This window comes from Xenopus laevis, chromosome 3L, assembly GCF_017654675.1.
Source record: "Xenopus laevis strain J_2021 chromosome 3L, Xenopus_laevis_v10.1, whole genome shotgun sequence".
NCBI lineage: Eukaryota > Metazoa > Chordata > Amphibia > Anura > Pipidae > Xenopus > Xenopus laevis.
In genome coordinates this window covers 139,610,530-139,637,218 of record NC_054375.1, presented here as the reverse complement: position 1 = coordinate 139,637,218, position 26,689 = coordinate 139,610,530, and the positions used below count along the sequence as shown (strand labels likewise).

General features: G+C 40.3%; 1 protein-coding gene across 15 annotated transcripts in view; it reads left to right on the top strand.

Moving 5' to 3' along the window:
• ank1.L (ankyrin 1 L homeolog) overlaps positions 1 to 26,689 on the top strand; it is a 187,507-nt gene that overhangs the window by 94,053 nt on the left and 66,765 nt on the right. For all 15 annotated transcript variants that reach the window (XM_041587082.1, XM_041587076.1, XM_041587075.1 and 12 more), the window contains 13 exons: positions 1,229 to 1,327; positions 1,431 to 1,529; positions 1,680 to 1,877; positions 2,153 to 2,251; positions 2,981 to 3,079; positions 6,522 to 6,620; positions 7,978 to 8,175; positions 8,311 to 8,409; positions 13,559 to 13,657; positions 16,347 to 16,544; positions 17,727 to 17,825; positions 20,579 to 20,677; positions 24,056 to 24,154. In XM_041587082.1, coding sequence (XP_041443016.1) covers positions 1,229 to 1,327; positions 1,431 to 1,529; positions 1,680 to 1,877; positions 2,153 to 2,251; positions 2,981 to 3,079; positions 6,522 to 6,620; positions 7,978 to 8,175; positions 8,311 to 8,409; positions 13,559 to 13,657; positions 16,347 to 16,544; positions 17,727 to 17,825; positions 20,579 to 20,677; positions 24,056 to 24,154 — 1,584 coding nt within the window. The remainder of the gene's footprint in view (positions 1 to 1,228; positions 1,328 to 1,430; positions 1,530 to 1,679; positions 1,878 to 2,152; positions 2,252 to 2,980; positions 3,080 to 6,521; positions 6,621 to 7,977; positions 8,176 to 8,310; positions 8,410 to 13,558; positions 13,658 to 16,346; positions 16,545 to 17,726; positions 17,826 to 20,578; positions 20,678 to 24,055; positions 24,155 to 26,689) is intronic.

The following is a 26,689-nucleotide window of genomic DNA, read 5'->3' as shown; positions in this document are numbered from 1 at the left end:
GAGACACATGGTCAGATTCTGGGAGATTAGTCGCCCGGCAACTTATCTCCCCAAACTGCCTCCCCTGCCTTTGCGTCTGCTAAAATGTAAATCACCAGCGGGATGGCACTCGGAGTGATTCGTTTTCCGTAGTTGCCTCGTGAGGAAAGTTCGGGCGACTTCGGAAAACGAAGCGATCTGAGTGCCATCCCGATTTACGATTTACGCTGTAGCCGAGGAGAAGGCAGTTCGGGGAGATTAGTCGCCCCGAAGAAGAGGAGATTTGTCGCCAGGTGACTAATCTCCCCGAATCAGAGCGTGTGTCTATGCCTTTATATTTCAAACGTTGTTCCAGATTCAGTTCTCTGAGCAAAACTTATACCAGGTATGTCCAAAGTCAGGCCCGGGGGCCAAATGTGGCCAGTTTTCAAATTTACACCGGCCCTTGGCCTCCATCATGAAATTAATAATAATGTGGCCCGCCAGCGCAGTGCAATCAGGAATCGCCTAGCTGTAGCAGTACTATTTGGGCACAATAGTGAAATGAACTGCCACTTGGTCTATACTGCTGCCTGTGTGCTGAAGGTGTTAGAAATAGACACCTACTGGCACGTAGAGACGCGCCGCTTCACATACTTCTTTCGGGCTGAAGGTGTCAATAGACATACTGATGTGCCAGTACAGTAAACTAAAGATGTATGCGAAAGCAGTGCGTCACTACGTGCCAGTACGTGTTATATTGCTAACACCTTCAGCACACAGGCAGCAGTATAGACCAAGTGTCAGATCATTTCACTAATGTGCCCAAATATTACTGCTACAATTACATGATTCCTTGTTTAAATGAGTTAAATGATGTTAATGGTTCAAAGAATGTCAGGCTGAATGGTCGGCCCCCACACATTTTCACCTCACAAAATCTGGCCCTCATTGCAAAAAGTTTGGCCACCCCTGATTTATACCATGGTTTCTCTCATGAGCACTAATAAAAGTCTATGTGAACATTTGGAAACAATTTAGTAAAAAAAATATTCTCACTGAACTCTAAAGATCTCCTGAACATTCTTGGTTTATATTTGCCTCTTTCCCATGAGATTTCCATTTATTAAATTGCATATGATATTCTCTTCCATCTTTTCCCACACTCTGACTCCTCTACTCCCAGTCTTCCATTCCAAGTATATTCCCTTTGTCACACTCAGACTGTTACTGGTCCTTTAACAAATGTTGTTCTCTCCCTCCACCACAGAATGGCATCAGTGCACTCCATATAGCCTCCCGCCGTGGTAATGTTATCATGGTGAGACTGTTATTAGACCGTGGTGCTCAAATAGACGCATGCACTAAGGTAACGTTATTGCTGAAGGATGTGGCAGCAGCTCTTGGTACTGTGCTCAGACATAGGAAGTTTTAGGGTACTCTTTTGTAAAATAACCAATTCTTCATTGTAGGATGAGCTGACCCCTCTACACTGTGCTGTACGAAATGGACATGTCAGAATCTCAGAGATTCTGCTGGATCATGGGGCTCCAATTCAGGCAAAGACCAAGGTACACCAAGAAATATAGTTATAGTTATAGTTGGTAATCAATCTTAATTTAAGAAATGTAACTGTAATCTCTGTGAAACTTTACTATACATGTATATAGTCCTATTTTCCTTATGTTGGGTTTATGTGAATATATTCCCCTTTATTTTAGAATGGTTTGTCCCCAATCCACATGGCTTCCCAGGGGGATCACCTGGATTGTGTCCGACTCCTGCTCCAGTACCAGGCACAAATTGATGACATAACAATGGATCACCTAACTCCACTGCATGTGGCTGCCCACTGTGGTCATCACCGAGTGGCTAAACTCCTGTTGGACAAGGGAGCCAAGCCAAATTCAAGAGCCTTGGTATAATGAAAACTAGTGATTAAAAAAAATTACACCTTATTGACAATGCTTATCCCTTTCCTCCAAAAAATGTCCCTTTTTTTAAAAAAGGCCAGTTTATGACTTCATTCCTATAATCTAAGTTTCTTACAAGTTTTATTAAGATTTACTATAAACAAACCAGATTTTAACAGAACATCAGTGATGGATTATTCCTATAATCTCATGTCTTGTACTTTTTTTTTATCTCCAAATCTTTTCCCTCTCCTGCTTTTCTGCACCCCCTTCCTATATAGAATGGCTTCACACCCCTACACATTGCCTGTAAGAAAAGTCACGTTAGAGTCATGGACCTTCTCCTGAAATCTGGAGCCTCTATTGATGCAGTAACAGAGGTCAGAAAACCTGATGATGTTATCAGTTACTTGCTTTTCTCTCTGCCCTATGTTATTATTTAGTTATTCTCCTAATTATCCCTTGCTCCTCCTCCCTTTTAAGGAAAACTATACCCCCCAAACAACATAGGTCTCTATAAAAAGACATTGAATAAAACAGCTCATATGTAAAACCCTGCTTCATGTAATTAAACTATTTTCATATTGATATACTTTTCTAGTAGTATGTACCATTGAGTAATCCTAAATAGAAAATTGCCTTTTAAAAAATAATGTCTGCCCCCTGGGATCGTACGATTCACTGTGCACACAAACATACCAACAAACCATACTTGTTAGGTCACATGAGCCAATTAATAGACAGAGTTCTGTCTTTTGCTTCCCCACTTCTTCCTGTTACAGTTAGAGCTGCAGTATTTCTGGTCAGGTGATCTCTGAGGCAGCACACAGACCATCACGAAATGGTGGCTCAAGGCAAGAGATGTAAAAGGGCAATATTTACTTAAATATATATTCCAGTTTGGTAAGATTCTTTAATATGCCACTTAATATGATGTAAACTATCTGTTGCTTAAGTGTTCATTTTGGGGGTATAGTTTTCCTTTAAGCATTTTTTTCTGTTTGTTCGTATGACTTCTTTTATCTGGCTTTTATCAGGTGTCTGTCTTCATCCTTAATTGTTTTCCCATCAATATGTGTATAGCGTCTCATATCTTTTTCTCTCTACAGTCTGGCCTCACCCCTCTCCATGTTGCCTCATTCATGGGCCATCTACCCATTGTGAAAACATTGCTTCAGAAAGGAGCAGCTCCTAATGTCTTCAGTGTGGTGAGAAAACATATGGTCAACCATATTATTATGGTTATCCACAATGGGGTTTTCCAGATAAGGAATATTTCCATAATTTCCATAATCAGGATCTCTCTATACTTTTAGCCTACTAAGGAATCGTTTAAATATTAATTAAACCATATCTTAGTTGGGATCAAGTACTGTTTTATTATTACATGGAAAAAGGAAATCAGTTTATAAATTTGGATTATTTGGATAAAATGGTCTACTAGAAAATCCTTTAAACATTGAAGGCTGATTTTGCTTCCAATAAGTAGGGATGGATGAATTTTTTCACCTCGTTTCGCCGAAAAAATGACGCCCATAGACTTGTATGGCGGCGTGTGTCAAAAAAATGACGCATGACAAAATTTTTTTGAAGCCCATAGACTTTAATGGGCATCTGCAACATGTCGTCGGTGGTGAATTTTTGACGAAACGGGTCAAATTCGCCCATCCCTACCAATAAGGATTAATTAAATCTTAGTTTGGATCAAGTACAAGTTACTGTTTTATTATTATAGAGAAAAGGGAAATCATTTTTAAGAATTTGAATGATTTCTTTTTTCTCTGTAATAAGAAACCATACTTTGTACTTGATCCCAACTAAGATATAATTACTGCTTATTGGAGGCAAAACCAGCCTATTGGGTTTATTTAATATTTAAATTACCTTTTTAGTAGACTATAGGGCAGATTTATCAAGGGCGAATTTCAAAGTAATGGGAGTTTTTTTGAACTCCCATAACTTCAAAATTTGAATAAAAAAAGACCAACCGAAATTTATTTAAAAAATCTAAGGGTTTTTTTTGCCAGTGAATAGGCTGTATTTGATCGTTCGATTTGAAGTAAGATCGAATTCGATCTAATTCGATTCAACATATTTAAAAAAAAAAAAAAGTCCACTAATTGACTCCATATAGGTTCTGGGAGGTCCCCCATAGGCTAAAACAGCAATTTGGCAGGTTTTAGATGGCGAATGGTCAAGGTCGAAGAGACATTACATGATAAATTTCGATATTCACATTTTTGAAATTTTTTCAAATTGGAATCGAATTTGGACTATTCCCTAGTAGACTTGAAAGAATCTGACAATTTCAGTTTACCAAAAACTCGCTGACGACAAAATTTCGCCGACGCCCATTAAAGTCAATGGACGTCAAATTTTTTTTGACTCACGTAATTTTTTTTTTTTTTTACAAGTGACGCCATACAGGTCTATGGGCATCATTTCCTCAGCGAACAAGGCGAAAAAATTCGCCCATCCCTATTCCCTAGTCAAAGTACACAAAAATAGCTTGAAATTCGATTTTTTTTACTTCGACCCTTGATAAATCTGCCCCTTAAGCTATGAAGATCCAAATTACGGAAATTCTAGATAACAGGTCCCTTACATAAAAGTTTATTCAGTTTTAAATGACATTCTATTTTAGGGTCACGGCACACACTCAGATTCAGGGAGATTAGTCGCCCAGCGACTAATCTCCGTGAACGGCCTTCCTGCCAGCTAAAATGTAAATCGCCTGTGGGATGGCACTCATGAGGAAACTTCGAGGCGATTTCAGAAAACGAATCGCTCTGAGTGACATCCCACCGGCGATTTACATTTAAGCCGGCGGGAAGGCAGTTCGGGGAGATTAGTTGCTTCAAAGAAGAGGAGATTTGTCGCTGGGCAACCAATCTCCCGAAGTTGCCTCACGAGGAAACTTCGGGCGACTTTGGAAATCGAAGCGCCGCGAGTGCATTGGTGCTAGTGTTTTGTCATTATAGCAGGCGGCAGGCACAGCGAAGGCAGTTCGGGGGGGTTGTCGCCCGCAAAAGAGGCAATTAGATGCCAGACGACTAAATCTCCCAGAATCTGCCCGTGTGCTTGAGGCCTTATGTTCTTAAATCCCATTTCCAGAATACAATTACATCAGTGGATGAACTACCTTTGTCTATTTTATCTAAGTAAAACAGCAGTGCTTTAAAGTTGACAATCATGATTTAGAATTTAAGAAGAAATTGAATGCTGATAAAATGAACTAACCTTAATTTTTCACCCCAGTTGGGCCAAGTAGTATTGGTGACCTATTTAATCCTACTACATTTATAAATACTGGGCACATTTGCATCTGGGCAGTAATACTCGCAACCAATCAGTGATTTGGGTTTTTTTTTTCATCCACCTGCAGGTAGAACAATGAAAGTGAATATCTGATTGGTTACGATTGAGGTGCACATTTGCCTGGTGTTTATAAATGACCCGTCTTTATATCGAATGCATCGTAAATTAATAATGCTACTTTTATATTATCTGGAGTGCTACTGCTAGGGAACGCTGGACCTTACTAATAAAGGAAGCATCCAAATCCTACATTTTAACAATAAATAGGGCTGTAGTATGCCAATTTGTTTTTACTGCACAGCCATTCAAAGCAGAATCCATTCTAATAACAAAGAATAACCTTAAAGGGGGTTTCACCTTTATATTCAATTTTAGAATGATGTAAAGAGTGAAATTCTGAGACAATTTGCATTTGGTTTTCATTTTTTATTATTTGTCGTTGTTAGTTATTAAGCTTTTTATTCAGCATCTCTCCTGTTTGCAATTTCAATAATCTGGTTACTAGGGTCCACATTACCCCAGCAACCATGCATTGATTTGAATGACAGACTGGAATATGAACAGGAGAGGCCTGAATAGAAAGATGAGTAATAAAAAGTGGCAACAAAAAGTGAAGACCAATTGGAAAGTTGCTTAGAATTAGTCATTCTGTGACATACTAAAAGTTGACTTAAAGGAACAGTTCAATGGGAAAATAAAAACTATAAATGGATAGGCTGTGCAAAATAAAAAATGTTTCTAATATAGTAAGTTATCCAAAAATGTAATGTATAAAGACTGGAGTGACTGGATATGTAACATAATAGCCTGAACACTACTTCCTGCTTTTCAGCTCTCTAACTCTGAGTTAGTCAGTGACTTTAAGGGGGGCCACATGGGACATAACTGTTCAGTGAGTTTGTAATTGATCCTCAGCATTCAGCTCAGATTCAAAAGCAACACATATAACCCATGTGACCCCCCCTCGAGTCTCTGATTGGTTACTTCCTAGTAACCAGGGTAACCAGTCAGTAATAACCAAGAGAGCTGAAAAGCAGGAAGTAGTGTTCTGGCTATTATGCGAGACATCCAGTCACTCCAGCCTTTATATATTACATTTTTGGCTAACTAACTATATTAGAAATATTTTTTATTTTACACAGCCTATCTATTTATCTCGTTTTTATTTTTACACTGAACAATTCCTTTAAAGGTGAACCAAAAAAGTAGGAAAAAGAAAGGCTTACATATGCACTACTTTGCATGTCTTGAAAGAAATTAATTTAAGGATTCATTTGTCGATACAATGAGGTGGTAACATAACCATATCCCGATTGTGTTGCTGTGTTACAGAAAGTGGAAACCCCCCTTCACATGGCGGCGAGAGCAGCTCATACGGATGTTGCTGAATTTTTAATCCAAAACAAAGCAAAGGTCAATGCAAGAGCAAAGGTGAGATGGCAGTTAGGGGTGATAATACAATGCAAGTGGCATATCTCTTACAGAACCAGTCTCATGTAGACAGGATGATAAGGACTGACATTTCTGAACATTTATTTCATATTAGAATTAAAGGGGTTGTTCACCTTCCAAACACTTTTTTCAATTCAGTTGTTTTTAGATTGTTCCCCAGAAATAAAGACTTTTTTCAATTACTTTCCATTATTTTATTTTAAATTTTTTTTATTTTTTTTTTTATTTTCAAAATCTAAGTTTAAAGTTGAATGTTAGTGTCTCTGGTGTTTGAGTCTGGCAGCTCAGTAATTCAGGTGCAGACTCTAAACTGATACAATTTTGCAACATTTAGTTGATACATTTCTCAGCAGCATCTCTGGAGTATTAGTAACTATTGTATCAAGTCTAACAGCTGCCTGTAATGAAACCCAGAGATTCTGCTCAGCAAGGACAAAGATAAGAAATGTATCAACTAAATGTATCAATTTAGAACAGTTTACAGGGTCGGCGACCCCCCCTCCCAGAGCTGCTTTAGAAGGAGAGAAATGACACTTTATACTTCAATATTAGAAAAACCGTGACACATAGAAAATAGAAAGTCATTGGAAAAAGTCATTATTTCTGGTGATCTATCTGAAACCAACTAGTTGTTTGAAGGTGAACAACCCCTTTAATGGTGAAGAGGAACTAGGTTTTAAATGAAATATGATTGGATCATCATCACACCCCTTTGAAACAAATAATAACAAAAGTGGGATAAAGGTGATACCTTTTTGGTGCAAATACTTCGAATGCGGTAAAACTTAGTTTTGAACGATTCAAATACAGCCTATTCACCCGAAGTTAAAAACTTAGATTTTTTTTAAAATAAATTTCGATTGGTCTTTTTTAATTTGAATGCCAAGTTGATGGGAGTTTAAAAAAACTTCACCAGACATTCAACAGCAAGTGAAGCCCCTTCGTCAAACCCCGCCCCCGAAACGTTACATCACAAGACTTGAATAAACACGCAGGGGTCCGCCCCGCTTCACTTGCTGTTGAGTGTCTGGTGAATTTTTTGTCTCTATGTATATTGGAGAGGTGCCGACCTCTTTTCCAGACATCAAGCTATTTGACTGGAGAGGCTGGGGAATCAGGAATCCTTTTTGTGAGTTTAAAAAAACTCCCATCACCTCAAAATTCGACCCTTGATAAATCTGCCCCTAAGTGAAGTTAGATGTGCATTGCTTATCTACTACCCAACCAAAAAAATGTTTAGCCATATTCATTTTTAGGCTTTAGTTCTCCTTTAATGCATGTGCTAGTGCCAATTCCCCCCACTTGCACCACTCTTTCTCCCTTTTTTCTACCGCAGGATGACCAGACGCCACTTCACTGTGCTGCCCGCTCCGGTCACTTTGAAATGGTGCGGTTGCTACTTGCTAATGGAGCTCACCCTGATCCCCCAACTACAGCAGGTCACACACCTCTGCACCTTACTGCCCGTGGGGGCCACACTCAAACGGCAGAGCTTCTCTTGGATAAACAAGCAGCACACACCTCCATGACCAAGGTACAACTGCACCAACATTCCAAACATTTTGAATGAGCGCTAAGGTTTTGCTGACTGTAACTTGGAACCATCTTATTCTTTCTCTTTCCTTCCAGAAACGTTCTTCTTTCTTACATTCTCCCTCTCTGTTTTCAGAAAGGATTCACTCCTCTCCACGTGGCTGCCAAATATGGAAAGATTCAAATTGCCGAAATCCTGCTGGAGAGAGGGGCTCATCCCAACAGCGCTGGCAAGGTGACTCTCTGCCCTGCATGCCTGTGTCATTTCTTACACTGTAAACCACAATAGCACATTTACTTCTATCCCACTACAATTCCTATTTCAGAACAATTACCCTATAGGTGGCCATAGACTTAGAGTTCCGCTCGTTTGGTGATGTCGCCAAATGATCGGATCTCTCCCCGATATGCCCACATTGAGGTGGGTGATATCGGGCTGATCCGATCGTTGGCCCTAGGGCCCAACGATCGTATTATAATGAATCCGATACGGGTAGTCAATCGCGGGACCACATACACACACAGATGTGGCAGCAATCCGATGGGACTCTTTAACCTGCCTGATCGAGAAATGGACGACTTTTGGCCAGATATTGATCGGGGAAGCCCGTTGGATGGCCCCACATACGGGCCAATAAGCTGCTGACTGTCGGCAGCTTTTATCGGCCTGTGTATGGGCGCCTTAACATGTTGCTTGTGAGCCACTGGTTGGGGATCACTGCTCTAGACTGTGTTGGAAGCTTATTGGTCAGTGTATGGGGTCCTCCCCAAAATTCAACAGCAATTGATTAGACAGGTTTAAAAGAATCCATTTGGGTGAGGACCACATCAGTGCGTTCCTGTGGTCTTCTCCTGACTGGTGTCTCAAGGATTCCATTATTATCTCCCACATCCAATTGGATCTTTCCAATTTGGCACAGCGTGTTGGCCAGAATGGTTACGGATCTCTTTGGCAATCTCACTGAATGAGTGGTCGTTAAAATGCATGCCCACCTCTTTATAGCATACTAAAGACGGAAGGCCCCACACACAGGCCAATAAGCTGCCGACTCGGTCTGTTTATCGACCCATGGGGACCTCAACAGCACCAATAGCTTCTGCCTCACTTTATCCAGCCTCAGCGTCACTGCCTGTTCATCTGTCAAAATATTACAGAAAATGTAACCCCCTCAAGACAAATACATGCAAAATGACTCTTGTAAACACTTTTGCAATTTACACTACTTTTATTCTAATTTTCAAAACATCAGAAGTTTAAACCGCTAATGGAATGAATTTAAAAGCAACAGCACCACCTGCTGCTTATTTCAGCCAACTGCTGTAGTCGGCTTTGACAAAGTGTCTTGAGAAGTTGCCTTGCTTAGAACTGACCAGGGAAACTGGTCCCAGCAACATCACAAAAATGTTTCCTATTCAGTTATTAGCCAACGCTAGTCAGTCACCTACAATGACCAACAGGTGCCAATGTTGTTTTAGATTTATTATATCCGCCATTTAGAGACTGCTAATATCTTGAAAACTAATGGAAAATGCAAAAGTGCTTAAAAAGAGAGTTCTGAGCAATTTCACATTATGTTAATTTAACATGGCATACATTGTACTTCACAATCTGGGGTGGTGTCAATAAAAATAGAATAAAACTACCATATTAATGAACTGGATTAAGGCTTTTTTAATCAGCCGATTAACTCCAATAATACTTCTTATAGCAATTTCAGTTTATGCCACTTTTGTGAACGCCCCCCTCTGGGTGTTAAACAGTTACTTTACCCTGTTACTCTGTTAAATAGAATTGACATTAAGGTTGCGGGGGGTCTGGGGAAAAGGGGGCGCAGACAGCCAGGCCCGGATTTGTGGAAAGGCCACCTAGGCCCGGGCCTAGGGCGGCAGGATTTTAGGGGGGCGGCATGCTGCCCAACCACACCCACATTGGTTTAAAAACACTGGGAATGCGCTGGAGATACAATCATTTTTAATTTTAAATTTCCTACGCACCAATCCCCATTGATGATGAAAATTTGCACGAATAAAGGGGAGGGGACAGGGGGGACGAACGGCAGTGGGCCTAGGGGCACCCACTATGTAAATCCGGCCCTGCGGACAGCGGGGTCTGTTTCCTCTATAGCATTCTAATCCCCCTCCCTGCCGTTCTTCTTCTACTAATTGACGCGCTCGCGTCTATGCGAGTTTGCAGCAGGGGAGGGACGTTGTGAACATGGGGGAAGCAGACCCTGAGGTTGCAGGGGGGACCGGTGTTTTAGAGGGCCCAGTGAAGCCATCACTAATGATTAATTTCAATATTTCATGGTACGAAAAATCGACATACCTCCAAAAGTTTTTCTGGCAGGGGGGGGGCCCAGCATGCACTTGTTATACCCCTGCTGGCACCTGTAATGTTTATACTGCTGTTTATCATAACATTCACTCCTGTTCCATTGCTAGCTTTTCCCCTCTCAGAACTCTGAAGCCTGCGTGACTGCTTGTTTCCTGAGTCGGAACATTGACGGCTATGCTGCTGCTTGTTTCCCCTGTCGGAACATTGAAGCCTGTGCTATTGCTTGTTTCCCGTGTGTCGGAACAGCCAAGCCTGTGTTACTGCTTGTTTCCCTTGTGTCGGAACACTGACGTCTATGCAGCTGCTTGTTTCCTGTGTCGGAATATTGATCCTGTGCAACTGCCTGTTTCCTATGTCAGAGTATTAAAGCGTGTGCCAGTGCTCGTTTCCCCTGTTGGAATTTTGTAGGCTGTGCTGTTGCTACTGTCTACTAAGTGCATGCAACTGTCTGCCGCTGCTTGTCTGAAGTGTAAGAAAATGCACCGTGTCATGTGTTTCTTTCAATAGCAGCCGCCACTTCCATGTAACACATTAACACAGCATGCAATTCCCTTGTTTTCTCCGCTACTGCATGATTGTCTTTTGTCACATTGTGCCAGTAGCCTTTCTGTTCTGCCATTGTTCTATGTGGCAACGAATGGTTATTTAGTTCATAGTAAAATATTCTCTGTATATGAATTATATAGTAAATAAAGAACCCCTTTTGTAAAATATAAGGATATTATAAGTCACTGAGGAACTCCATGACCATATAAAAGCACAAAGCCGAAGGTTGAGTGTTTTTATACAGGTCATGGAACTCTGAGGTAACTTCTAATATCCTCATATTTTGCAACAGGGGATACTTTATTTATTATAATACACAAGTTTCAGTGAGTCATGTGACAGAAATGACATCACTTAGCTCTGATTATAACCGATGACATCATTAAGCACCTTTTATAAGGATATCATTTACAGGATGTTCATGGCTTGTGTATTTTATATATATACTGTATATACAGTATATATATGTACATATGTACCTCACTTTTACATACCCTGATTTTAGGTTTTCCCACCAACATTCTGGTTACACCAATATATAATGCACATTGTATTTCCCTGATTTTACATTTTCTCCAGTGTTGCAACATTTTTTTCTGGGCCCCTGAAAAAAATGTTAAACAGGGCTTCTACTGTATATGTAAGTGAAATAAATTTTCTGTATATATATATATATATATATATATATATATATATATATATATATATTATATATATATATATATATATATTTTACATGTGTATGGGTAATGCGTATGAATGAGAAGTGTAATATTGCTTACCATGGCTGAGCCAGTTGTATGCATTAGTACAAGTGCACATAAGTAGCTTGCAGGGTGATCTAAATATAATAGTAATTCTTCTTTAGGTGAATGGTATAAGTTAAATGAAATAGATATACTATGTACCCCTCATTATCTTTTCTTCTATGATATTTTCTTGTCACTGTACTTTGGAATCTGCCATATTATACACACTGAGGGATCGTTTATAAAGTTCGCACTGCACATATTTATTCGCAAATGGTTGTATTGCCCATGTTTTTTCCTGAACGCTAAAATATTGCACTGCTGTGCCTGTCTTTCCGGTTTTTGCAAATTCGCATTGAGAATACATGTTCGCAAATGAGACAGGTGTTTGCGTGAGTGCGCCCACTGTGCGAGGTTGTTTTGCGAGAAAGTAGCGTTGACAGTAACTTAAATTCGCAATTTGCGAAACTGCTTTTTGAATATTGTCTCTGCCATCAAAGTTGTGGCGTAAATCAAACTCAGAGTGTGCACATAATATTCGCAATTTGCAATTAATCCCATGTTTAAAAAGCTCTTATAGATGTCGCAGTATGAAAAAAAAAATTTGCAATTCTGTTTGCACACTCTTATTTAGATTTCTAAATATAACCATGTGCAGGGCAAATATATTCAATGTGCGAACCAATCTCCCCTGTGCGAAGTTTATAAATGAGCCCCGCTGTCACTCAGCTGTGTTGGACTGGGACACCAGGGGCCCACCCAAAAACCTTTTACCAGGTGTCCACCAATTAATCTTAGACCAGGGGCCCACTCTCAGTGCTATTATTCTTCCTCTCCTCACGCAACCTCTATTTTCCTAGTCTCTTTTCTTTACACACTATAATCTATTATTCCATCTATTTAGTCTCTTTGTTCTCATAGAAATAGGTAATGACCATGAAATAGGCCAAATGTTTAGCAGCATGAGGGGCCACTGACACCTGGACCTACCGGGAGTTTTCCTGGTATCCCGAAGGGCCAGTCCAACACTGCTCTCTTCACTTGCCACCATCTGCAGGGCCATATTTATATATCGGCACATAAGGGCCATGCCTGTCTGTGGGGTGCAGTTAGGTGCTTATATATAATAGCAACAACCCAAAACAAAAATCCCCCCCCAGCCTGCAACCAGATATTGTGCTTAAATCTAGAATGGCATGGGCTGCCTTAGTATTTACCCAAGAAGGATATGAATCACATAGAGGTTTGTTCAGGTTTCAGTGTCATGTTCCAGAGCCGTATAATACAGATCCACACTGAAAGCCATAAGGCCAGTGGTTTCCAAACCATGGGTTGAACCCCCTTTGTAGGCTTGCATTAGTGGCTTGTTTAAGGGACAATTAGGATGAGATTTGGGGTAAATATGCATTTTCTGTCATGGATAGTCTTGAACTATGGCTGAATGACTGATCCAACCATATTTTCCTATATGTATACTGATTGGATGATCTATGGGAGGGAGCTCTGCCCAAAAGCTGGACCTTCAAAGGCTGCTTGAATTCAAAAACTTTGCCAACCACTGTATTGAGGTGACATTTAGGGGGTGAAGGCTTTTTTTTCAATTCAGGTTTAGTTAGTGAAAAATGAATTTATCACTGCCAAAATCAGTTGAAACTATTTAGTTGCAGTGAATACAAACACAGTTTGCAAACCTTAACTACATGGCACATTGTCTAGAGAAAGATTGTATGATGTGCATTTGCTCTCACCAACAGACTGGCCTGAGCCCTCTTCACATTGCTGTGTATCACAATCACCTGAACATTGTGAGGCTTCTCCTGAATAAGGGGGCATCTCCACACTGCACAGCCAGGGTAAGTACACACATACTGACAGAATGGACAAGGTGACACTTTAATATTCTGGAAAGACTCACACTTATGTGCAATTTGGTATAGGTTATAGACTGATTTTATACTAATTCATCAAGAGGGGAAAAGCTGCTACAATACATCCAAAAAATGCTAGATAGCTCCCTGGATAGGTGGTTCACCTCTAGTTCATTTTTAGTATGTTATAGAATGGCCAATTCTATAGGTTACCATACATACAATGTCGACAAACGAGCGGATCTCTCCCCGATATGCACACATTGATGTGGGCGATATTGGGCTGATCTGATTGCTGGCCCTAGGGCCCAACGATCGGATCACAATGCAGTCCACACGGGCGGGCGGATCGCGGGACTGCATCAACTGACAGATGCGCCCGCGATCCAACCTGCCCGATCGAGATCAGGTCGACTTTCAGCCAAATATCGTCCGGGGAAGCCTGTCAGACCAATAAGCGGCCTGTGTATGGGGGCCTTAAGCAATGTTTTGATTGGTCTCCATTTTTTTTTTTTCTGAGTGGCACATTTTTCAGTGATCCAAAAGTAAAATGTCACTGCATAGACCTGCACTGAAATCTTCTAGAAATGGAGCAGTACACGCATTCAGGCAATTACCATATAAGGGGGGAGTGCAGCCATTTTGTTGCTGAATTTTAGATGCAGCCCTTCAAGCCTTTACTCTTACAAGGACTTTATTTATTATATTTAGGAACTAAGCTAAAAAAAAAAAATCGAATGTGGCATAAGACAGTTTTTAACAAGAGGGGAAAATAAATTATTTTGTAACCCAAATATAGCAGTCAGATCAATAAATTAGGCACTCGTCAGATAAAAAACTCAGTAAGTGATCGCATTTGTCCTTGCAATGAGTCATTAGCACCTCCAAAGTCAAGGACTTCATTGTCATTATTGACTTTACTAAAAAGGACCCATCCTTTTGACCATTGCTCGTATCTACTTTAGTAGCTCAGAGGGGATGGCATCATGTCACTCAACGTGTGCTGGTGGGAAGAAAGAATTTCATGTACTGAGCCTATATGTATAAATTAGCTTTTTCAAAAGATGAGCTCCTGTCCCGCCTAGACAACCCAAGGGCCAGGGGTCCCAAGCGCAAGGCACATTCCCCATCAGAGGATGAAAGCGCAAGTTACTCCAGGGACCCATCACCTACACCCCAGAAGGGGAGGAGTTACAATGTCTTATCAGAGGGCGAGTTATCACACAGCTCAGACCTACAGGAAAAATAATCCCCCAAATTCTCTTCCGAAGCAGTGGACTCCCTAATCTTGTCAGTATTAGAGACCCTGAACTTACAGGAACCAGAGACCACCTCGGACTCATCCAAGAGAGAAACAGCAGATCTTCGCCTACTTTTCTGGCCCACTCCCAACTGGAACAGATAATCCAACAGGAAAGGGACAAGCCTGAAAGCAGTTTCCAGCCAAATCGCAGATTCCTTAAGCTCTGCCCATTATATTCAGAGCTTACCGAAAAATGGTCTACTCTACACTTGGTGGATGCTCCAGTTTTATGGCTCTCTAAAACCACAGCCCTTCCAGTCCCGGATGCCTCTTCATTTAAAGGGATACTGTCATGGGAAAAAAACGTTTTTTCAAAATGAATCAGTTAATAGTGCTGCTCCAGCAGAATTCTGCACTGAAATGCATTTCTCAAAAGAGATAACAGATTTTTTTATATTCAGTTTTGAAATATCATTATGGGGCTGGACATATTGTCAATTTCCCAGCTGCCCCAAGTCATGTGACATACTATACTCTATTCTTCCATTATTAAGCCTCTTAAAGAAATAAGAAATAACCATGAAATAGGCCAAATGGTTAGAATCAAGAGGGCCCACTAATACCTGGGCCCACCGGGAGTTTTCCTGGTATCCTGGTGGGCCAGTCCGACACTGGCTATACCCCATGGTTCAATGTGTCCCCCATGCGGCCAGAGAGAAAGAGAGTTTACAGTGAGTTCACAAAATCTGCAGTCAGCTAATCCATTTTTCTAAGCCTTTCTTCATATTGTTGTTGTAGAGAGTGATATTCTGAAACAATTTGCAATTGGCTTTCATTTTTTATTATTTGTGGTTTTTGAGTTATTTAGCTTTTTATTCGGCAGCTCACCAGTTTGCAATTTCAACAATCTGGTTGCTATGGTCCTAATTACCCTAGCAACCATCCCATTGATTTGAATAAGGGACTGGAATATGAATAGGAGAGGCCTGAATAGAAATAATAAGTAATAAAAAGTATCAATGATAATAAATTTGTAGCCTTACAGAGCATTTGTTGTTTAGATGCAATCAGTGACCCTCATTTGAAAGCTGGAAAGAGTCAGAAGAAGGCAAATAATGAAAAAACTATCAATTAACGAGTTGCTTAGAATTGGCCATTCTATACTATACTAAAATTTAACGTAAAGGTGACCACTGAATATAATTTGAAACCTGTGGTACAACCCTGGTTACTATATCCTATTTTGAAAATACAATATTTATAATGAAATACATAAATTAACTAGTGCATGTGAAGACACTGAATTGTGTTCCTAATTGAGTATGGTAGGGTGACACATTGACGTTCATTAAATATGTTGCATGGGTTATAATGTTGGGAGCACATAATGGAGTCCATTGTATATACAGATGTTGTGTTTTTCTATTACAGAATGGATACACACCTCTGCATATGGCAGTTAAACAACGCTCAGTGGACACGGCCCGGGCTCTCCTTCAGTTTGGTGCAACGTGCAATGCTCAGTCTTTGCAGGGGGTCACACCTCTACATCTTGCTGCTCAGGAGGGTCATGGGGATATGGTGACTCTGCTACTCAGCAAGCAGGCAAATGTGCATCTGGGAAATAAGGTAAAGGACATCAAATACAGGCAGAAACCTCACAAACTGCTTTAGATCCTGATTAAAAAAAAAAGCATTGGTAACATAGTAAGTTAAGTTAAAAAAGACACACGTTCAAAGTACAACCTTTTACGTCTATATATAACCTGCCTAACTGCTAGTTGATCCAGAGGAAGGAAAAACCCCAATTTGACGCCTCTCCAATTTGCCTCAGAGGGGGACAAATTCCTTCCTGACTCCAAAATGGCAATCGGATCAGTCCCTGGATCAACTTGTACTATGAGCTATCTTCCATCACCCTGTATTCCCTCACTTGCTAAACACCATCCAACCCCTTCTTAAAGCTATCTAATATATCAGCCTGTACCACTGATTCAGGGAGAGAATTCCACATCATCACAGCTCTCACCGTAACAAATCCCTTCCGAATATTTAGAACCTTCTGTCTTCTAATTGTAATGGGTGTCAGCTGGAAGGACCTACTGGTAAATAAAGCATTAGAGAGATTATTATATGATCTCCTTATATATTTATACAGTGACGGCATTGGTAAAATGCGGATTTCATACTTGCCAATGGTAGAGAGGTACAGGGGCCTCTGTTTTGGCTCAGAATTGGGTTAATTGTTACAAATACTGATACAAATAACACAAGCAGTGACATCTTTTGATATTGGTTTTAGAAGTGGTTTCATGCGACTAATAAAACTGCAAGTGTGAAATGAGTCAGGACGATGGTCAGTGCAGATAATGGAAAGGTATGGGATCCGTTATCCAGAAAGCTCCAAATTACGGGAAGGCTGTCTCCTATAAACTCAATTTTATCCAGATAATCCAGATTTTTAAAAATTATTTTCTTTATAATAATAATTGTTTATACTTGATCCAAACTAAGATATTATTAATCCTTATTGGAAACAAAAACAGCCTATTGGGTTTATTAAACATTTACATGATTTTCTAGTAGGCTGAAGGTATGAAGATCAAAATTACGGAAAGATTCATTATCCGGAAAGCCCCAGGTCCCAAGCATTCTGGATAACAGGTCCCATACCTGTATTGCATTGCATCGGTCGGAGTTGATCAAAACAGGCTTGATATCTGCAACCTTATGAACTGATATAATCACTGCAATTTACTTTATAAGACGTCTTAAACTAATTTGTGCCATCATTGATTTTCTCTCTCTCAGAGCTCTCTCACTCCTCTCCATCTGGCTTCTCAGGAGGGTCACTTGAACATTGCCGAGGTCTTGGCATCACATGATGCATCTGTGGGCGCAGAAACAAGGGTAAATTAGTTAGGGAATAATAATAATGTGAAAGGGCATGCTGTAGACTTGGAAGATAGAACCCAAGCCTAAATGCATTTATTATATCAGACAGTCCCTGTGATTTCCAGCTTTATTAATATTTCTGCCTGGGAGAAATGAGTTTTGCTATGACAACCTGCATGTTATGTGCAGCAGTTCTAAGCCCACATAGAAACCAAAGGCAGTGGTACTTTTAGGGCAGGAGTTCCACACTAAAACATCCTGAAAATTGTCAGTATTACTACAATTTAGATTTAATTGTATAAAAGCCTGGATTAGGCCTAATCCGATCTTTTTTCAGCAGGATTCGGATTTGAACGACTCCAAGAGCCTGGTTGAACCATATCAAAACCATTAAAATGACACCACTTTAGGTCAAGTGATTAAGGGGATACACATTTTTTTGCATGCAAATAAGGGTTTGGAGTCAGCCGAATCCTTTCCTACAGATTACATTTATGTATTTGTATTTGCAGGGTTTTTGTTTGAATGTATATTTGAATTTTATCAAAGCAAAACTGACAAATGCTCCAGTGGACTAGTGTCCATCCATATCTGCCAATGCAAAAAAAACATGGAGGGTGGTTGGATTTCACTGCATATACAGACCCAATAACAAGTGGACCAATGTCTACCCACTTATTTGAGAGGTTCAGAATAACAACATATAGGAGGTTATTTACTAAAGTCTGAATTTATCTCATTTTTTCAATAAACAAAACTCGACCAATCGAGTTTTTTTGTCTTATTTATCATAAAAATAATTAGAATAAATTAGATGGGGGAAAAACTTGATAAAATCGAGCAAAACCCTGAATCATACTTTTTTTCAGACTTTTCTCCCAAAATTTTTTTAATTACACCCCTATGCTGCAAAAAGCCAGAATCCAAAAATTCACCATCTAAAACAAGGTCAGGCATAAGTAAATGGGAGATGTCCCTATCCCAATTTAAAGATATCGTGGTTTGTGCTGGGTTTAGCCCGATAATCCGAAAAATTTGAGGTTTCGGATGATAACCTGAAAAAAGGTATGATTCCGTTCCCATCCATGAGTTTGTCTTATTTATCATAAAAATAACTATAATAAATTAGATCGGGGAAAAACTTGACAAAATCAAGCAAAATACCGAATCATACTTTTTTTCAGACTTTTCATCTTATTGGCCGAAAACCATGATTTTTTTCGGATTATAGGGCTAAACCCAGCTCAAACCACGATATCTTCAAATTGGGATAGGGACATCTCCCATTGACTTATACATGACCTCGACAGGTTTGATATAGCAGATTTTATGATTCAAGCTTTTTTCAGCATCGGGGTATAATAAAAAAAAGCCAGAAATAGCCAGACCAGAACAATGTGAGTTTTAGTAAATAACCTGCAAAAAGAAAGACTTACACTCGCACACCCTGGCCGTCCAGACTTCAGCGACTCCCAGGTGCTCGATGCTAGAGGGAATGGGCAACCTCAGAAACAACGTAGGAACAGGACACACCGGCACAACATGGGTAATTTCAGCAGGTAAAACCTTGCTCGTTTATTGCGGATGCAACGTTTCGGGGCGTGACCCCTTTCTCAAGCATGCTTGAGAAAGGGGTCACGCCCCGAAACGTTGCATCCGCAATAAACGAGCAAGGTTTTACCTGCTGAAATTACCCATGTTGTGCCGGTGTGTCCTGTTCCTTTTAGTAAATAACCCCCATAAAGTTCCAAGAACAAACATTGTAGGGGTTATTATACTAAAACTAAACGAAACAAATTTTTATTACACCCCGATGTTTCAAAAAGCCCGAATCCAAAAATGTAACTATCTCAAACAGGTTGAGGTCATGCATAAGTGAATGGGAGATGTCCCTATCCCAATTTACAGATATCGTGGTTTGTGCTGGATTTAGCCTGATAATCCGAAGAAATTTGAGGTTTCGGGCGATAACCAGAAAAAATTAAGGAGAAAAGTCTGAAAATATCGTATGATTCGGATTTTCGATTTTAGCAAGTTTTTCCCTGTTCCAATTCATTTGAGTTATTTTCAGGATAAATACGTCAAAATCGTGAATTGGAGTTTGGTCACGTTTGTTTGAAAACAAATGAGATAAATTCAGATTTTAGTAAATAACCCCCTGTATGTAGGATCTCCCGAATCAATCAGTTCTACCCAGTGATGCTTGTGTCTCCTTAGATAGTTACGGAGTCATAGTAGAAAAAAGGCACTTTGTTTGCTTAGGTGCAGTAACAGATACAACAGATCAGCATTCAGGGTCGGACTGGGGGGCTCAGGGCCCACTGGGGCTGCTGTCTCAGGGCCCCCCGAGCCCCGACCCTGCCGCAAATCCTCCTCCGGCCCTGGCCGCAGCCACCTTCGGCATGCCCACTCCTGCACGTGCGCATACCGTGCTTTGCTGCAACTGGAACCCGGAGACAGAGATCACAACAGCAAGTGCAGGGAGTGGTTCTGGGCCCACCGGGTTTTTTCCTGGCGCCCCGCCGGCCCAGTCTGACCCTGTCAGCAGGTAACATTTACAGGTTACATGTTTAAAAGCAAACATATGTTGCTATGAGTTACTGCACCTGGGCAAACTTTTACTGCCTTAACTATATATGGGGATTAGAGTGTTGCAATAATGTCAGTCTACCAGTAGAACCATGTTTTTTTGAACCCTATAATAATGTTTTATACTGTATATGATTTAATAGTGAATTTAGCATTGACCTATTGATCTTTGCCCACAGATGGGCTTCACTCCACTTCATGTTGCTTGCCATTATGGGAACATCAAGTTGGTGAAGTTTCTTCTTCAGCACCAGGCTAATGTTAATGCTATTACCAAGGTGAGAGGCAATTCCACTTTTTGGCTGCTATGTTACTTTTTTGCTTTGTGGTAATAACATTTCCATTGTTGTAGAATGAACCCCCTATGAGCTAGAGCAGACCTGGGAAATAGCGGAATTATAGGAATGGGAAGTTATTATTGAGCTAAACATTGCTTATAGCATTCCCTCTTCTTGCGATCATGCTTGGCATTGAAAATTGTTCATTATTACAGGTATGGTACATGTTATCCAGAATGCTCAGGACCTGGGGCTTGCAAGATGAAGGATCTTGCTGTAATTTGGATCTCTATGCCTTAGGGTAAGGCCAGGGATGATCCAGGCCCCTCTGCCGCCTGAGGCAGCAGTTGCTGCTGCCCCCCCTCCCCCGGAAATTCGCTCTTAAAGTACCAGGAGCAGCATTTTTGCTGCCCCTGGTACCTAGTGGGGCGCTGCTGCCTGAGGCGACAGCCTCAACTTGCCTCATTGGCGAAGCACCCCTGGGTAAGGCCAGACGAGGAGATTCAGGGAGATTTTGTCGCCTGGCGACTTATCGCCACGTCTTTTGCGCGACTATCTCCCCGAACTGCCTCAGCGTTTTTTCCCCCATAGGCTAGAATGAAAAGTCGCCTGCGCTAATGCACACACGGCAATGCGTTTTCAATAGTCGCCCAAAGTTGCCTCACTGAGTGTGCATTAGCGCAGGCGATTTAGCGCTGTAGCCTATGGGGAAAAAGACGCTGAGGCAGTTCGGGGAGATGTTGCGCAAAAGACGTGGCGATAAGTCGCCAGGCGACAAAATCTCCCCGAATCTCCTCGTCTGGCCTTACCCTTAAGGGTCAGGGCACACAGGCAGATTTGGGGAGATTAGTCGGCCGGCAACAAATCTCCTCTTCTTCGGGGCAACTAATCTCCCCAAACTGTCTTCGCTGCCTTCCACCGGATATAATGAAAATCGCCAGCAGGAGGGCACTCGGAGTGCTTCGTTTTCTGAAGTCTCCCAAAGTTTCCTCGTGAGTCAACTTCAGGCGACTTCGGAAAACAAAGCGCTCCGAGTGCCTTTCCGCCGGCAATTTTCATTATAGGCAGGGGAAGGCAGTTTGGGGAGATTAGTCGCCCAGAAGAAAAGATTTGTCACTGGACGACTAATCTCCCTGAATCTGCCTGTGTGCCCTTGCCCTAAAGGAACAGTACTGGTGCCCTGCAGTTAAGGTTGCCACCTTCACCCATTTAAAACCAAACACATATGGAATACACAGCCTGCATGGCTAATTAACAATTCATTTAGACGCATGCTGCAGACTGAACTGATTTATGTGCAGCCATGCATCATGCATCTAAATGAATTGCTAATTAGCCATGCACGCTGTGGATTCCATATCTGCTCGGTTTCAAAAAGGGGTGAGGTGGCAACCCTACCTGCACTGGTAAAACTGGTGTTTTGCTTCAACTATAGTTTTTATATAAACAAGCTGCTGTGTAGCCATGGGGGCAGCTACAGAATACACAGTAGATAAAAAAGACGTTCTGAAGAATCCCAATACAGAGTTTTATCAGTTGTGTATCCTGAGCCTTTTCTCCCTTTTCAGCTTTCAATGGCTGCCCCCATGGCTACACAGCAGCCTATTTATATAAACTATAGCAGAAGTTGTGTAGCAAACACACCAGTTTAACCAGTGCAGGGCAACAATACGTTGTATTTTCATTACTTTAATGCGCTTCCATTTTTTTTTGGTGTCACTGTTCCTTTAAGCCTGCTAAAAAAATCATTTAAACACGAATTAAATGGAATAGGATTGTTTTGCTTCTAATAAGGATTAATGATATCTAAGTTAGGACCAAGTGCAAAAGTACTGTTTTATTATTACTCAGAAAAAGGAAATGTGGTTTAATGTTCTGAATTATTTACTTAAAATGGAGTCTATGGGACATGACCATCCCAGGGTTTTCTGGATAATGGGTTTCTGGATAATGGATATGAAAGTCAAAAATAATAGCCCGTCCAGACTCAACACTCGTGAGTTTTCTTCCTCCACTCAGTTCCACTCCAGTCCCGGGTGCTCAGCCACCAGTGTCCCAGTTGTGCATAAAAACAGTAAGCGACACTCTATAACTGAATAAAGAGTGTTTATTCCAATAGTAGATGGATTCACATCAACTCACGCGTTTCGGGAAAGAATTCTTTTAATCATAGGATTACAGGCCAGACAATACCGTTTCCTTAAATAGACAACATGACAGTGACATCTACTGGGCAACTAGATTACAGTTCAAAATACATAGATATCATGTGTTCTATTCATCAGAATATGGTTCCCAAGTAGTTATTAAAATTATGTTTTTATTCTGTTTCCTTAAAGGGCAAAGGCTATAATAAACTGCTAAAATGTGTAATTTGAGATGGAGCTAGTGCCTATAGCTTACATATGCTGAAAAAACAATATATAAATTAAATATTCAAAAACATATACAAAATATCGGATTATTATGGGATTATTTTGCTTCTAATAAGGATTAATGATATCTTAGTTAGGACCAAGTAGGAAGTACTGTTTTCTTAATACACAGAAAAAGGAAATGTGGTTTAATATTCTGAATTATTTACACAAAATGGGGGGGGGCTATTTAAAAAAAATTCCAAGAGCATGCATGTTATAGTAAAAATTGTTTATTAATACATATTAAAAAGTATAAAAAAAAAATCCCCACATACCTCTTTTTCGTCACTAGAGGACACCAGCATGTTACTAGTGATTTACTGGTGTCTATTTCTAAGCAACTTTAATATATAAGGGGGATATTTATCAAAGTACAAATTTATCTCAATATTTCCAAATTCAAGACCAAATCCGCACAGGTTTTTTTTGGCTTATTTATTAATACACTTTCCCAAAATTTTGTTTGCAGGAAAAAATCTGAAAAAATTGTGTAAAATCCGATTTTCACCATTTTTATCGGATTTTTCACCCGAAAACTTAGAATTTTGCCCCAAAACTCCAAAAACTTCGGGGTATTGCCAAAAACCCAGCGCACATCAAAAAATCATTGGGACTTCTTCCATTGACTTGTATGCAACCTCGACAGGTCTGAGATGCCGGATTTTCTGAATCGGACTTTTCCATCCTCGGGGTTTAATAAATTCCAAAAAAATTCATGATTTTTTAAAAGTCCGATTTTATATTTAAAAAATCATGAATTTTTTGTGATTTTTGCATTCGGAGTCTAGGGAGTTTTCTGGATAACGGGTTTCTGGATAAAAGATATGAATCCTGTATTAGAACGTATAAATACATCCTGCTTAGATATCAGTGGAGATGAATGCTTGAGGGTTTTGTTTGGATATCACACAGTTTGGTCTTTCCTGATAGGTTATTTGTAATGCTTCTTATTCCCCTGCAGTTAGGCTTCACCCCTCTCCACCAGGCTGCCCAGCAGGGACATACAGACATTGTCACCCTCCTGTTGAAAAACGGAGCATGTCCAAACCAAGCCAGCATGGTAAGCACTTGCCTATGAGCTATGGGGTGCCGTTTGTCCCAAATACATTCTGTATACAAAACTATCCCTAATACACAGAATGAATGTCTCTCATGTTATATAAGTATTTGTGACCATACACAGAGAAAAAAATATACAAAAGACTTATTTCTATTAAAGAATGAAAACAAAATCTGTTTAGTGCACAAAAGGATGTCATTATATCACAAACTCCATTCTGTACAGTTTAACAAGCAATCTGTCTCACAAATGTATAACCTCCATGTAACGGACACACTTATGTGCAAAGTTACTTACAGAATGAATTATGTAAAAACAAAGTTGGACATAATATATAATAGTGTAACTAACTAGTGCTTGTCAAGCTAGATTTGACTGACAAAATAGATATTTGTGACAGAAAGCAAGATTTTATAGTACAGGATTCATTCTTTCCACAAAATGACAGTTTTGTTTCACAAAACAGATAAAATAACCATTCTGTGAAGCAACACTGTCAGTCACATTCCTGAACCAATAAGAACAAAGCTTATTGCCATATACAAACAAGATGAGAAGTGGCCAGCTCTGCTCCACATGGCTAAGGCAAAGTATCTGGCCTGCTATAGAGGCGCCTCTAATGTCCCCTGTGCTGCATAGTAATAAACATGAACAAACCTTTCCTAAAAGAGCTGCTGTTAAACACTACAGGTTCATAAATGGAAGTTTTTACAAATGGCTGAGAAATATAATGCTGCACTTATAATGATTGTAGAGAAAGAAAAGTATGCAAAACTTATATAAATATGATCATTTTAGGTGATATGGCTATTCTTATTGTAGTATAATAGAAAAGTTTCTGTATAGCACCTTATAGAATAAAAATGCCTTTATTCAATTTTTCATGGCAGTATCTGGTTAGCAACATTTCAAGCCTACATGCGGCCTTTTCTATTCTTATTGTAGTAACCTGCTTGTGTGGCCATTTTGGTTAAGGGCATTCCTGCTGTTTTGCAGCCTTCTTATGACTCACTCCTGTTCCTCTTCCTGTCGAAGCTGAGAGTAATAATGGGACAGGCCACACCCACCTGCGATCTTGTATTAAATGTACCAGAAGTTACTGTGCTTGTCTGGCTGCTTTGCCTGACTCTCAGAGTCAGTTATAAGTTTTGTATATGATAGTTAGACTCCAATGTCTCCTCCTAGCTGTAATCTTGCACCAATTAGCTTTTAGTAGTCTCTTAATAGTGTGCATAGCTATAGTTCAACTACTACATAATAGCTTTAGCCAGAGACTTTGGACTGATCATGTGCACACATACCTCCCAACTGTCCCTTTTTCAGAGGGTCAGTCCCTCTTTTGACAGCTCAACCTGAGGTCCCTCATTTGTACTGGAAAGTCCCTCTTTTCTCTGCACTGAACTGCCAGAAAAAAAAATAATTCTAACTTAATTGGCTTTTGGCAGAGAGGCCAGTACAGCTAACAGGTGCAACTAAGATACTTTGTAACAATTTTGAGATAAGAAAATAAGTAATTTTAACAGTTTAGATAAGGAGAAATATTTTCAAACTTTTATAACCTGCCAAATTTTGTAAAATGAACATGGTAATTAAGGGGTGTGGCCACAAAAATGGGTGTGGTCAAAAAAAAATTGCCGCTCTACATGACTACAAATTTTGTGTCCCTCTTTTTACTTCCAAAATGTTGGGAGGTATGACCACGCATTCTCTATAGTATGATGTGTAGGTTATATGAGCAGCCACTCCTGAGTACTGTGTGTAAACCAAAGGGGGTCATTTAGGCAGGGGTAATTTTAGGGGTTCATAATCTATTTATATAGAAGCAACAAGCTGCACAATGCTTTATATTTATTTATAACAAAAGACTAATGATGCCGTCCCCTTACCTGCCCAGTGCTTAACCCTTTCACATCAGAGTGGGTGGAGGGAGGCACAACACTAGAGCAGAGAGCACAACTGTGCCCATGTCACATGCATGTCCAAGGTCGCCAGCAGGGCGGACAAGTGTTCCGGGCCTGAAGGGGGGCCCAGAAGTGCTGCATTTTTCAAAGAGCCGGGTCCCCTTTACGAGCGCCCGAGCCATGCGGCCATTTCGCATATTACAGAATGCGGAAGTGCCGAAAAGACGAAGCTGAAGTCCCGAGGCGGAAAGACCCGAATTCACAAAAGGAGGTGAAGTTGAAGTCCTGAAGCCTTTTGTTTACACACAGTACTCAGGAGTGGCTGCTCATATAACCTACACATCATACTTAACACAATGTGTGTGCACATGATCAGTCCCAAGTCTCTGGCTAAAGGCGGTAAAGCTATTATGTAGTAGTTGAACTATAGCTAAGCACACTATTAAGAGACTACTAAAAGCTAATTGGTGCAAGATTACAGCTAGGAGGAGACATTGGAGTCTAACTATTATATACAAAACTTATAGTCAAATACAAGAGTCCTCTGCACTCAACCCATTATCAATATATTTAAGACAGCGACATTTTGTGCATACTGCTACTAAAAAATGCCTTACCCTTTAAACAAAACAGG